Here is a 13,027-nt window from a genome sequence, read left to right as displayed (position 1 = left end):
GAAAGGTCTTCCCAAGGACAGGACAATGAGAGGGCTTCATTGATTATTTGCAACAATGATCAATTGTTACAAAGACACATTAAGATTTACCTGTTTAACAGGGACCTGTGTAACAATATGCATGTGATACTAAATAGACAGGTAATCCATTTTCATTTCAGCCCCATCAATCAGCCTAAGAAACAAGACAAGAGATTGTTAAAAGGTCCCAAAAAGACCCAGGAATATTATTGAATGTTTGGATCTTACAATTGATTAATAATATAATTTTTACATGGGCACTAGGGAATAACAGTAAATGTGTGTGATCACACCTCTGTTTAGGAGGTCTAGGCCTGGCTTCATGCATTCCTGTGCACTGCACAACAATTGGCCCTAATCTCTGTAGATCATTTAACCAATGGTCGCTATTGGCACTTCACCGCCCTCATGGCGCAGTACCGCGTCCCCATTGGTGCTTTCCTCGATGCCTTGAAAGCCCTCCTGACCAATGGGCGTTGAGGAGGACGGAGCCGTTCAGCAGAATACTCTCTGGCGCTGACAGTGGTGGAATCGACCGTCCCCGAGCGCACACCGTGTAGGAGAGTATACGACTCAGTGGAAGGAGATAACGGTTTCTTTTTCCCCCCTCTCCACTCTTAACTGCGAGAACAAATCAAACCATATTTTTCGGTTCAGAGGGTCGTCTAACCGCAGCGATCGAAACGTGGGGGGGAACGAGGGATTTGAGCAGCAAGTTTTTTTCTTTTGCCTTTTTTTTTCTTCTTTTCACAAAGAGAGGATTCTGTCGGCGGTTGGCTCGTTCTCACACTCTTCGTCGCAAAGATGATGGTCGGGGAGATCGAAGTGAAGGAGCGACCGAGGCCGAGTCCCGACTATTTGATGCAACTGTTAAATGAGAAGAAGCTCATGACGAGTCTGCCGAACCTCTGCGGCATCTTCACGCACCTCGAGCGGCTCCTGGATGAAGGTAAACGGCCCTGTTGGAGCGTTTTGGTGGCGGTGATTGGGGGGAGAGACCAGGCAGGGGAAGCGTGACCACGGCGCAGTCCGGCGCGGGTTCGATGGGCATGCCTGCTGCATTGAGGGGGACGCAGGCACACACTAGCACGGGGCCAGATCTCTGTCTGGGGGAAATGAGGATACCTCCAACTTAAAATAAAAGCAATAACTTCGTTGCGAACGCGTGTGTTTGTATCACCAGAGAGAGACCACAACAAGGGGGTTGGGGTTTTTAGACTTCTCTCGAACCGAAGAGGCGTTCCATGAGGATCCCGACTTTGTTTTGCACTCTTAATACTTTGTGGCCACGGAAAAGGGGCAACTTTTTACCCATATCGCCCATTTTAATGACTACGCGTCATAAACGCGTTCTTTACAAACTGTTAAAACAAGTTTGTTCTGTGAAAATAGTTGGGAGTTTTTCGTGTCGTGGGCCTTCAGTTCAGACACACACAAGCCAAGAGTTTAAAAAAAAAACTTGAGTGCGAAAAAACTGCCGATCTACAATCTCACTAGGCGTCCCCACAGCTAGGCGCAGTGAGCTTGTAAATCTGCTGTTTTTTTTCGGGGCGCGACGTCGTCGTACGACGAAGCAAACCGGGGGCTTCTTTTTTAGCTTTTAGCTGCGTGGTAGCAGCGAGGCACGAGGAAGTGAGTGGAGCCTCCGCGTTCCATCAAACCCTCATGGAACCACACTGTTATCAAACTTGTCCCCCAGATTCCTGACACATCTCCTCTCAAGCAAACACACGATATACATTGTAAACTGATTGTAACCAGCACCGAGGAGAGTCCTCCTCCTCGCTCTCCGTGTTTCTGTTTATTTGATACAAAGATGTTTTTCTTTTCCCCTCAATAGCCGTGCTGGTTACCAGCAGCACATCGGAATGTGGCTGCTTTGCGTGTTTGGTCAGACAATGGCCAGTGAGTTGTAGTGTGTGGTGGGCTGCACACATGAATAAAATATCCAGGCAAAAGTTGGACGGGTAAATACTTTTTCCCCCCTCCCGAGAACAAAACGTTCTCTTCGTGATTTGGGTAGCTATACGGTTTCCCCGACCACTAGTGTTTCCCCTTCTCATTTGCTGCAGTCGTGTGGTGTTTTGTTTTGCCAGTCTGCCCTACCAAACTGCATCGCCTTTGTCATGATCACAGACATATTTTGTTGTCCTTGGAATAATGTCTCCCCTCTCTGTGTGGTCACGCATAACGGCTCTGTCTGCGACCTATTCGCCATTGACAGTATCGATATCCTAAGCGGGTTTAGTGTACGGTTTGACTTGAGCTTTATGGAATTGAACTGGGGGACACTAGAGAGCGCCACATCCCCCTGCCTGGCCGTCCCCATAGCGCGTGTGTGTGTGTGTGTGTGTATTGCACGGCAAGGAAGGCACCATGTCATTTTTATTCAAATGCAGCTTTTCACACACTATTGTGAGATAAACAAACAGTTGCTTATCTGATAGCCTCATGCTGAGAGCTACCACCACGAACTTGAGTTTCAGCTGAATGTGTGAATGCCGTGTAGTTTGTACTTGCTAAACCGGTCTAGAAGGGGTTTCTAAATTTGTCTGCGTTCCTTGACATTTGGTAAACAAGCTATTCTTTTTTTTTTACACCAAGCAAAATGTTGCTCATGTCTCAACAGAAAAGACATACAATTATTTTGGCAGTTTTGGATAAATGATGAAGCACCAGGTAAACACATTTATTCTCTAATTTGAGTGCTTGTGACATTATGTCACACATCCTACCAGCTGTAGATGGAAATGCATTCCCGTGGGGAAATTCAGGTGTCATTACAGCCCACATAGGCATGAAAAAATAGAACAGGTCAGGTACAAGAGGTTTAATGAAGATAAAGGTAAGCCTACAGAAATGTAATAAAAATGATAAAATAGTTGCTTATCTAATGAAAATAAAAGCAGGTTTTGATTGCCCCAAAACTAAAAGGTCTCCACTGAGTAATTCATAAAAAAACTGGTTAAACCCATACACACCCAGTGTTGAAAATAAATGCTTAATTAATTAGACTTTTATTTTCGGGGGGTTTGGTGGGTTCCAAGTTTTTATTGATGGGTGGTAGACAGAACATTGCTCTGTTGTTTTCTGCTACCCAACCCCCACAACCTTAAAACTTATCAGTTCTCTAGTCTAGTGGACTGGACAATGAGGGGGAAAGAAAGGACCATGCACACTGTGTGTGTGCCTCTTTGCATTTATTAAAATAACTGAACTAAAAAATAGTCTTACAGGGAACGACCCAACCCTGTGCGGTTCAGATATTGTCTGTCATTCCTAACATTTCCGTGGATTGCCTTTGGAGTGCATGTTACTCTGAAATGCAGCACACACATACCTCTTTCAGACTTTTAGTTTTTCAGACTGTATATACGTATGGTTTTGTGCCACAGCCCAGGGTTCCTGTTATTCGGTTTTTGTTTTAGTTTTAGAAAGCATAGAAGCAACTCCTACAATTCCCACAACTTCCCTCCCCCGTCCCTCTGTCTTTCTCTCACCATTTTCTCTTCCCCCAACCCAACGCCACACAACTCCTCAGTTTACTGAGGTTTCCACAGCAGCAGCCCAAACTTTACATATCCGCCAAATGTTTCATGTGTGTGTGATGTAAGCCATCCAAGTGCAGGCAGGGTAGGCTTGTCTGACTGTCTGGTTCCCGTTAGCGGGTCTGTTTGGTTTGCTTGCCCTCTGGATTGAGCCAGAGCTCCGGTGCGGTATTTAGGCCATCCTCCCTGTCCCCGTCCCACCCTAGTGTAAACCAAACCCCACCCAGGTTATTATTATTTTTTTAATATTGTGTGTATATATATATATATATATATATATATATATTATATAGTATTGTTGCATGGCTTCTTGGTTTTAGCTTTACATACTCTGGAGTTGTTCTCATGTGTAGTCTTAACTGTTGCCAAAAAATGGATTATGTTATTGACTTGTATTTAAATCTTAATACAGCCTGCAGTCTTTAAATACTGAAAGGGGCTATGAAGTAGTGTTAAGCTACTACACATTTTATTTTGATTATTGTGGCTCGTAAGAGCAGACACCAGTTCTGAATCAGTGTCTGTGAAGTAATCATTAATGCTGTGTGGGTGAGATTTGCCAGGTAGGTTGGTGTGTGGTGTTCCAGTTAGGCAAATATAGAGGCAAGGGCATCAGGCCAGCAGTTACAACAAACATCACACCTCTCTGTGACAGGAAGGATTTCAGACGGTATACCGTTTTTCCCTTCTCCTCAATCCCATAGTATTGTGTGGTGTGTGTGAATCATGTTTTTTGTTCTGTGTAGCTTTCTCTCCAGAACGTATTGTTGCTGTTGAGCAGAAAGAAACCCTGTATCTCCACATGTCAACTTGGAGATTTTTTTTTTTCCATAAATTAATTCCCTGCTTTGTTATGCTAAAGTAGCAAAAATTGCAGATCTCACACATCCCGTCTGATATGATGCAAAGTGTTGTAGATCTGAATGTGAAAGTGTTTTCAAGTCTGTGGGTTGTATAAATATTGAACCAATGAAAAGTGTTAACAAGCGCTTTTGACTAAATAAGAACTACATTTGGATCCATTGGAACAGAGACATCTGTCTGTTTTCTGAAAAGCAACAGTTTTGTACAAGCAAGGTTTCCACCCAACAGTTGGAGAGATGTTTCACCGTCTTGTCTTGGCTGTCCTTCCACAAGTTAGTGTTGAGAGGGTGACAAGGAGAACAGGTGCTGCTTGGAAAAAAAGGTAGTCATACAGTGGAGTAGAAATATTGTCACTTGTTGGGGGGAGGGGGATGCTGGAAAAAGAGAGGGGGGACCAAGGCAGAAACTGAAGGGCACTCCTTAGCTGTCAACGAGGTGTTGTTGCCTCGTCTCCTTGGGGAGAACATTTCAACGTGTTGATGAAAATTGTGCGGGCGAACGCCTCGCAAAACAGGAAAGCGTAAATGGCAGGTGCCTGTTGTCTCTCACTGTAATTTAAATGGCCAAAATACTTTTTGCTGTCAGACTAAAAAATATTGTGATAAAATTCAAAAAGTGACATGGGTAGAAATTGCGCTTTTAGCTCTTGTCTTGTCTCCCTTGAGAGTAACCCCCTCCCCGCACCACGACCCCCCCCCCCCCCTCCTGACAGCTGCACACTAACACACGTAGGTGACAAGCATTCCTCCCCACCCACCCTCCACTTTGTGCGTGCATGTTTGTGCCTCTTTTTCCACGGCGAATGAAAACTGACACCCCCTTGTGCCCCCCTGTGTGTAGTGGCCGCTCATAGACGACCCCGCGTCAGACCGTGTGTGTGCGCGGTGCGTGCACGTCCCTATATCACTCCAGTCGAATATAGAGCCAGTCAAGGTCACTCGGTCAGAGTTGACAGGCCCATCTCTGAAATCCCCAAGTTCCTCTTCCAGAGGTGACACTCACCATGGTGTTCTTTTTATATTTATTCTCTTTTTTTTTATATTTCACTTTGCGATCCTCACTTCACATTCCAGACGACAAGCTGCCTCAAATTGCTATATTTTCTCTTGGCAGGAAGAGACAGCCCATATCACATCCAGTGACTCTGTAGTAGTAGAAGTGCAGTCACTGTTGTAAGTTACTGGAGCAGATGAGAGAGAGTCACCTTTCTCTCTCCCTCTTTCTATCTCTCCCCCCCACCTTTCTTTTTTTAAAGCGTGTCCTCTGGCAAGTCTCTCTACACGGAACGCAATTGTCGGATTGATCGAGACCATTTGTTCCAAGTCCCTCCCCCCCACCCCCCATTTTCCTTACAGGCTCAATTTTAGCCTTGTTTGTGTAATGGATTTAATAGTCCATTGTTGCAGCGCGTGCTGTGTGGCAGTAACCAGGTTGTGTGCGGTCTACGGCTCTGGTCCCTGGTCACAGCATCTCCTGGCATAGAGTTTCATGTCTACCTGGTTGTCCCTGGGCTGTGATTTAATAGGATGCTCCCCGGTGAGATGACGATGCTCGAAGGATGGACGGACAGTCCCCTGTGACGCTGCTTTTGTGTGTTTTTCTGTGGGACCAGTCCCACAGGAGTACAACCGTGTTCGATTAGCGTTCTGATAAATGGGAGACGGGGAGCGGTATAAGCTTACATCCTTATCAGTTTGTCCATATCTCTGTGTTCCCGTCTTTCTTCATGTTTCTCCCTGCCTGTTTCCTCCCTGTCATTCCTCTCTTCGTCTCCCTTTCGTCCCCTGTACCCCCCCCCCCCCCCCCCCCTCCCTTAGCTGGACTTTCGATAGCCTCCGACATGCAATCAATGTGGCGGCTAACAAGATTGAATGGCAAGTAAGACGGCTCAGGCCTGCGAGGACGGAGCGCTGATGACGGCGATCGGCAGAACGGCTTAGTGGCCGTGGTGGTTGTTGTTGGTTAGGGGCTATGGTTGTTGTGCAAGCTAAAACCTGACCCCATCCTCTCTCAAGGCACTGCTTATAAGCTGGAATTTAATTAAATGAGCCATTGTGTGTGTGTGCGCTACTTTGCGGAGCCGCCACGCCAGTCGCAGAGCTCAAGACGTGGGCTTTGTTTTCTAACTCTCGTCTCGGTTTCTCCCTCTTTGTCTTGCTCACACTCTTCTCTTGTCTCTGTTTCTGCTTCGCTTTTCGCTCCTACTTACCTCCCTGGTAATGTATTAGGAGGTGACAGAAGTCTTGACAGGGTGAGGTGAGGTGTAAGGGTTGTGGTAGGAAGAACCAGTTACAGCCTGCCTTCCCACCTACGTGGAAGTCTCTCTCTTTCTCTCTCTGATGTGTGTGTGTGTGTGTGTGTGTGTGTGTGTGAGGCTGTGAGCTCCAGTCACCCCCATCTGGTTCCCCTGGCTTAGCTCCATCCCCAGTCCCCCTCCGCCTCCTGCAGCCTGATAAAGTCATCTAACGACAGCCTCTGGCTCTTATCTCGGCCCTCAATCCCGCATGTGCTGGGGCCACCTTATCATTGCAGCCTCTGCCTTGCCCTGCTGTCTCCTCCCCTGCCCAGCTGACTATCTGGCTGGCTGACTGTCACCTAAACTAAGCGTTCTCCTCCTCAACCCCCTTGCCTCCCTCTGCTGCTCAGTGTTCCACAGCGTAATATTTCTAAAGCCTATTTGAAAAAAGTTTCCTTGTGTCTTTCTTTAAACAGGCCTGTACTAATTGATCAATAACTAGAAATACTGTTCCTACGAAAGAGCGTGGGCTCGCATGTAACACCATGTATGTATGGTCAGATTGGGCACAAAGATCTACCCTTTGGCTGCACCTCATTGGCTAAGGGCCCTGCCTTTGTACTGTCGGTACAAAGGCAGTGTTTTATGTCATTTTGAGGAGAACTTGACTGATAGATTACATCATTTTGAGGAGAACTTGACTGATGGATTACGTCATTTTGAGGAGAACTTGACTGATAGATTGCGTCATTTTGAGGAGAACTTGACTGATAGATAAATAATGAAGATAACATACGTGTGCTCGTTTCCAGCCAGATGTGCAGTGAGAGTATTCCAGAGGCCAGGCCTACTGAGTGTTTCTTGTCAAGAAAAGAGTCACAGTTCTGTTATTAGTTAGCCTGGCCATGACACAGCTCGTGTGTGTGTGTGTGTGTGTGAGCGTGCATGAATTTCCAGATGATGACCAGTAGCGTGACACAGAAAGACGGGTAGAGCTTGTAGGGGGATGTTGTAACGATTATGTCTCAACTTCTCCTCTGTGCTGCTGACTTTTAGTTTTACATATATTGTGTTATTTATTTGATGTCCTGAAATGGCAAACCCCTCCCTTTTAACCCCGGCTGCACAGCCCTGTGTGTCCGTGTGTGTGTGTGCCACACACAGGAAATAACACCTGTTTTAGTAGAGGGACCCAGACAGTGGTTTTGTTTTCCCTTCCAGACAAATGGGAGGAGGAGAAGAACATGAACAAGGGAGTGTCCAGAGAATGGAACGAGGCCTTCTCCCCCTGCCTCTTCTCTGCTGTTGTTTCCCACAGAGATGGGTCTGTCTCCAGGCTTTTCCTCTCCACTCATTTACATTTTGGTTGTTTGGCACCCGTTGTGGTTTGTTCATCTTTCCTCTCATTCCCCTTTGCGTCATGCTCGCTGGCACGCACACACACACACACACACACACACACACACACACACACACACACACACACACACACACACACACACACACACACACAGAGGAACACTATTTCTCAGTTGAGACGAGTATGGGCCCCACCCTGTTGCATTCTTTGACTGCTTGGAATAGCTCTACCACCCCCCTCTTTACGCACACTTCGCCCCTTTTTTCACTCACAATATGTCCTCTCTCTCTTTCGTTCTCACTGTTTTTCCACTGTCTCTTTTGTTAGCGTGTTTTTTTCCCTTCGATTTTCTGAGCTGCTGTTACAGATGTGGATTCTAACAATTAGGCTCCGCAGGAGGTGTTACGCTGGCATTTGTCACCATTTCTCCCCGTTCCTTTCCCCTGTTGTTCAGTTTTCTTCACAGAATAGGGAGGCGGAGAGGGAAAAAAAGGAAGAAAAACAGAGCTGAATGCTCACTCTGTCTGTCTCTCTCTCTCATTGCCCGCCCTTCTTGCGTTCTTCTCTCGTTTCGGGAGGAATGGCAAGCGAGTTGACAGCCAGTTCAGGAATTTCACCGGGAGTGCAGTCGAAGCACTTAACCTCCAATCTGCTGTTTGTTTGTTTTCCCCTTGCAATCCTTCATTTTGTGTGTGTGTGTGTATGTTTTAAATCAATTTGATCTGTGCTGCGTTCAGAAGCTGATGCAAGACACGCCATCAGTTAGACAACGAATAACCCGAAAAGATTAATGTGTAATCCTATTGCAATTTTGACAGAGCTGTTATTTCACCACCTGGCAACTTCAAGTTCTTTTCCACTGGGGTAAAACAGATCAAGGGCCGAAGGGCAAGAAAAAAATGTTTGTTTTCTTCTGCAGTTTAGAACATATGGGGAACACACATCTCGGTGTTAAAATCTGTTTTCCTTTGCAACGTTTGTCTTGGCTCCCTGTCAAAGGTTTTTTCCTTCTGAAATCCTGTGCACTCCTCCCGATCTCTTCCCCTATAGATGCCTCAATAGATCAGTCTGCCTGGGCTGCGGGTTTTGCAACTCTTCAACAAGGCTTCTTGCCCCGGTTGTAGGGGGCTGGCCGATAAATCCAGGATGAATAATTGACCCGTCCCTTAGCGGAGGCTGCGTCGTTTCTGTGTGACTTGCCACACGAGCAGGCGGCCCCACCGTCACCTTCCCTAAGGGCCTGCAGCGGGCCAGAGGAACGGGGGGATCCTCCGATGCATTTCGCCATTAAATATGTAGAGAAGACTCTGACCTAAACCAGGTCAACCCACGTCCTCCGTTCCAACACATGCTTGGATGTTATGCTCGGCTTCTTTTCTTTTTACATGGTTATTAGGTTCCATTTGACAACACTTGTGTACCCCAGTGGTTCTCAACCTTTTCAGGCCGCGACCCCCAAAATAATCATGTTTTAACTGGGGACCCCCCACCCTGACGAGCACTAAGAGTTGAGGCATTACATTTTGTTTAACACGGTCCTATTGAGAAAATAGCAGTTGCGAGGCGTTGTGAGCATGTAGATCGGCTATTTTCACAATTTTTGCCTCTAATATTTGACAATTTGGCCAATGTTTAATTTGTCATTTTAGAGGTATTAAAAATGTGCATATTCCCTCTATACACTTAAACTTTATGTTGGTTTGTTTACTGTTGAGTGTTGCACATTAAAGGGCCACTTCACCTCTGGGACAACCCTATCTTATTATATTGTTGTTTGGGACACTATCAACACAATCCTGTGTTCAATAGTGATGCATTTTGCATCTTCAGTGATGCGTTTTGCATCATATGATGCAAAACGCATCACTAGTACATGCTGAAATACTAAAATATCTCAAAAAACAGATTGAACACAAAAAAGTGGTGATGCAGAACGCATCACTAGTACATGCTGAAATACTAAAATATCTCAAAAAACTGATTGAACACACAAAATAACAATAGGATTGTGTTGATCGTGTCCCAAACAGCAATAAAATAAGATAGGGTTGTCCCAGAGGTGAAGACCCCCCTGGTGGTCCCGACCCACAGGTTGAGAACCACTGGTGTACCCCCCCACCACCACTCATATATATCGTCTCTCTTCCTATCTTGGGAAACGTGCTATGTATGTAAACACACACACAGATTTGACCTCTGTGCAAGAGTGGCGCTGCACTCGGTCAAAGAGAGGTAGTTTTTCTTTTGTTTATTTTTAAATGCCTTTTTACGTGGGCAGCTTTGAGAGTGCATGCACTCTCTGGCTGATGGCGGTTGTGTTTTCTTTTTTGAGTGAGACAGAACAGGTTTGAGCACATGTCAAGCGAATGAGTGAGTAACCGAGGTAAGGTTATGAAGGCAAGGCTCGAAGCAGCCATGCCAGAGCAGTTCCCGTGTGTGTGTGTGTGTGTTGTGAAAGACAGAGCAAGGGCTCGGTTATTCTACACTGGAACTTGAGTTCATGGCATTTTGAGCCCCCATCACCACCACCTAACCTCACACCACCCTCTCCCCACCCCTGGCCGTTTTTTCCAGTCTCGCAATTGGCCGCCCGTGTTTGTATCTGTGGATCAGGTGATCGGAGCCAAGGGGAGACTTGAGAGAGAGAGAGTACTGCTCAACTTGTTTTTCTTTTTCAGTCTGCGCGCGCGCGTGTGTGAGTTCTGCGCTCTACTTAACTGTGATGAAACATTCACTACATTATAGCAGGGAATGTTGCAGCAAGGAGCAGTGGCATGCGTGACGCCACTGACTGCACACACAGACTTTGTGCACCTAGCACAGTGTTGCCAGATTTTAGCGAGAGAACTAAGCAAACGTGTCTATGAAAACAAGCCCCAAAGAAGTGACTAATAGGCCACATGAGCGCTTCAAACCTGTGTTGATATATGCCGGTTATTTGAAAATAGACGATCTACATGCTCACAGCGCGTCACAAGCCGTCGCAATTTTCTGAGCTTGTAGATCCGCTATATGAAAAAATAATAATAATAAAGAAATTGAGGAAAGAGTGGAGTAGCCTGAAACCTTTTAATTAACACAAATCTGGTACGGGGGTCCATGGCACAAATTATAATTTCAGATGGATTTGGGTCTGTGACGTGAAAATGTTTGAGAACCACTGGTTGAAACGATAATCAAAGAATTTGGAACTGAGCCCAAGTAAGCAACTGCACTTTAGACGCGTGCAAAACCGCAACTACCAATATTTACATTAAGCAACTTGACTGCAAAACAAAGTCACTTATTCTAATCAGGCCTGGCAACACTGCACCTAGCCCTTCTGTCTCTGCGTGTTCTCAAATGTTCCAGTATGCCAAACGGCCCCTTCCTCCTCCGATATCTCGGACACAGTGTCTGTGACACAGCCTAACTAGACGACCGTTGTAGCTGTCTGCCCTCTTGTCTCACACATTATGTAAAACAGGATTTTCTTTTCGTGCGATTCATGCTCGCGTGTTCCTACCCCAAAAAGTGACAGAACGGCTGCATTGCACGAAGCCAGAGAGCCCACGCTGCAACGTTTTTATGTCCACGCTATTTTGTTTTTAGTGTCGTGCTGCTGACCGACTGTTTACACTACAGCTTGAAAGTCGGCACGTCCGTTCTTATCAGTGCACTGGTTGTGACCAGATTACCGAGCAGAGACAATGGCTCAGTTTGTGTGATTAGGCTTTAATGACGGAGCAACAAAGGGTCCCTACATACAGCCCTCGTTTGGAACACAGGAAAGACATGAATATAAAACGCAGATAACTAGCAGGAAAGAATGTGGATGTATCGTGCTCTATATGAAAGGGGTTAGTGAGTGTGCTTTTGGGCCCACTCAATTGATTGGTTGTGTGCGCTGAAAAGGGGGGGAGAGAGGGTGATAAAGACCAGGGAAAAGAGAGTGGGAGAATTCCTGTGTGCTGAGAATGAGGTCATCTGGTTGGCTAAGAGGAAGGTCACTGACCCCTCCCTTCCCTCCCTCCATGATTTCTGATACACAAAAGGCCTTTGTGTGGTAATGGGATAGACGTATGCACCCCGGGACATTTTTGAACCAGTTCACAAGCTAGCACACGGTAAAGTGCTGGGTGTTCATTTATAACGTTATTTAACGTAAAATAGCGATATCGGGTCAATTCGGCACGTTCAGAGACTTTCAGACAGGCTTTTACTTTGTATGTGCGCTGCACGCACTTGAACGGGATGTCCATTTTCGAGTTTGAAATGTGGTTGCATTACGCGTCACCATGTCAACGTTTTGTTGCGGTTCCAGCCATTACATGGCTCTGGTCAATGCTTGTGATTCCACCAGAGGCGGCTCTCCGCTTTAATTCCGTCACAAATGATCAAACGCGTTTGATAGTTATGAAGATGGCCCGATTATCTGTGAGCAGATCGAGAGATTTAACATTGGATCTTTTGAAATCTTCACAAATATGATCTGGGACGATAATTGGTACCGATCAGCCTTGAACCAAGAACGTCTCCCCGGTTGTTAGAGAGGGGCCTTCCCGGGCCTAAAATCACCCCCGATTATCCTGTCCTGTGAGCCTGGCTTTAGTTTCTCACAGCAGATGCACAGTAAAAATCCTCAGTATTTATTATTTATAAATTATTTGTAACTCAAAGAATGTACAGATGGATTTGTTAACTGGTTAACACCAATATTTACAGTGTGGTTAACAGCCTCAGGAGTTTACAGTATGGTTAAAAGATGTCCTTGAATTAAAGATGAAGTGTCAGTTCAGGTGTGATGACCACCGCTTAGGCAGCTGCTATATCACCGAGGCGCTATGTCAGCCCTGATGCTTTGAAGTTCAGTCAAAGGAATTGAGCGTCCTGCTGCCATATGAACTAGTGGAAAGACACGGCTCCCGTCCGCTTTAACCCTCAACGTCCTCCAGTCCAGTTGTCTCGGCAAGAGCAACTGGATGCAGTCGGTGGAATGCCAGCCCATAACACGTTCTA

The 13,027-nt window shown here is 46.0% G+C and overlaps 1 protein-coding gene across 1 annotated transcript in view; it reads left to right on the top strand.

The window, feature by feature from the left end:
* Positions 1-558: 558 nt before the first annotated feature.
* The window catches only part of qkia (QKI, KH domain containing, RNA binding a), a gene marked incomplete at its 3' end in the record, with an annotated part of 97,092 nt that continues 84,623 nt past the window's right edge, over positions 559-13,027 (top strand). The window contains 1 exon segment of the mRNA XM_080750738.1: positions 559-970. Within this exon segment, the coding sequence (XP_080606864.1) occupies positions 826-970 (145 nt within the window). The 5' untranslated portion in view covers positions 559-825.

This window comes from Nannobrachium achirus (assembly GCF_963921795.1).
Source record: "Nannobrachium achirus genome assembly, chromosome: 20".
NCBI classification, from domain to species: Eukaryota; Metazoa; Chordata; class Actinopteri; order Myctophiformes; family Myctophidae; genus Nannobrachium; species Nannobrachium achirus.
The sequence above is the reverse complement of the archived record's forward strand: the minus strand, read 5'-3'. Positions and strand labels throughout refer to the sequence as shown.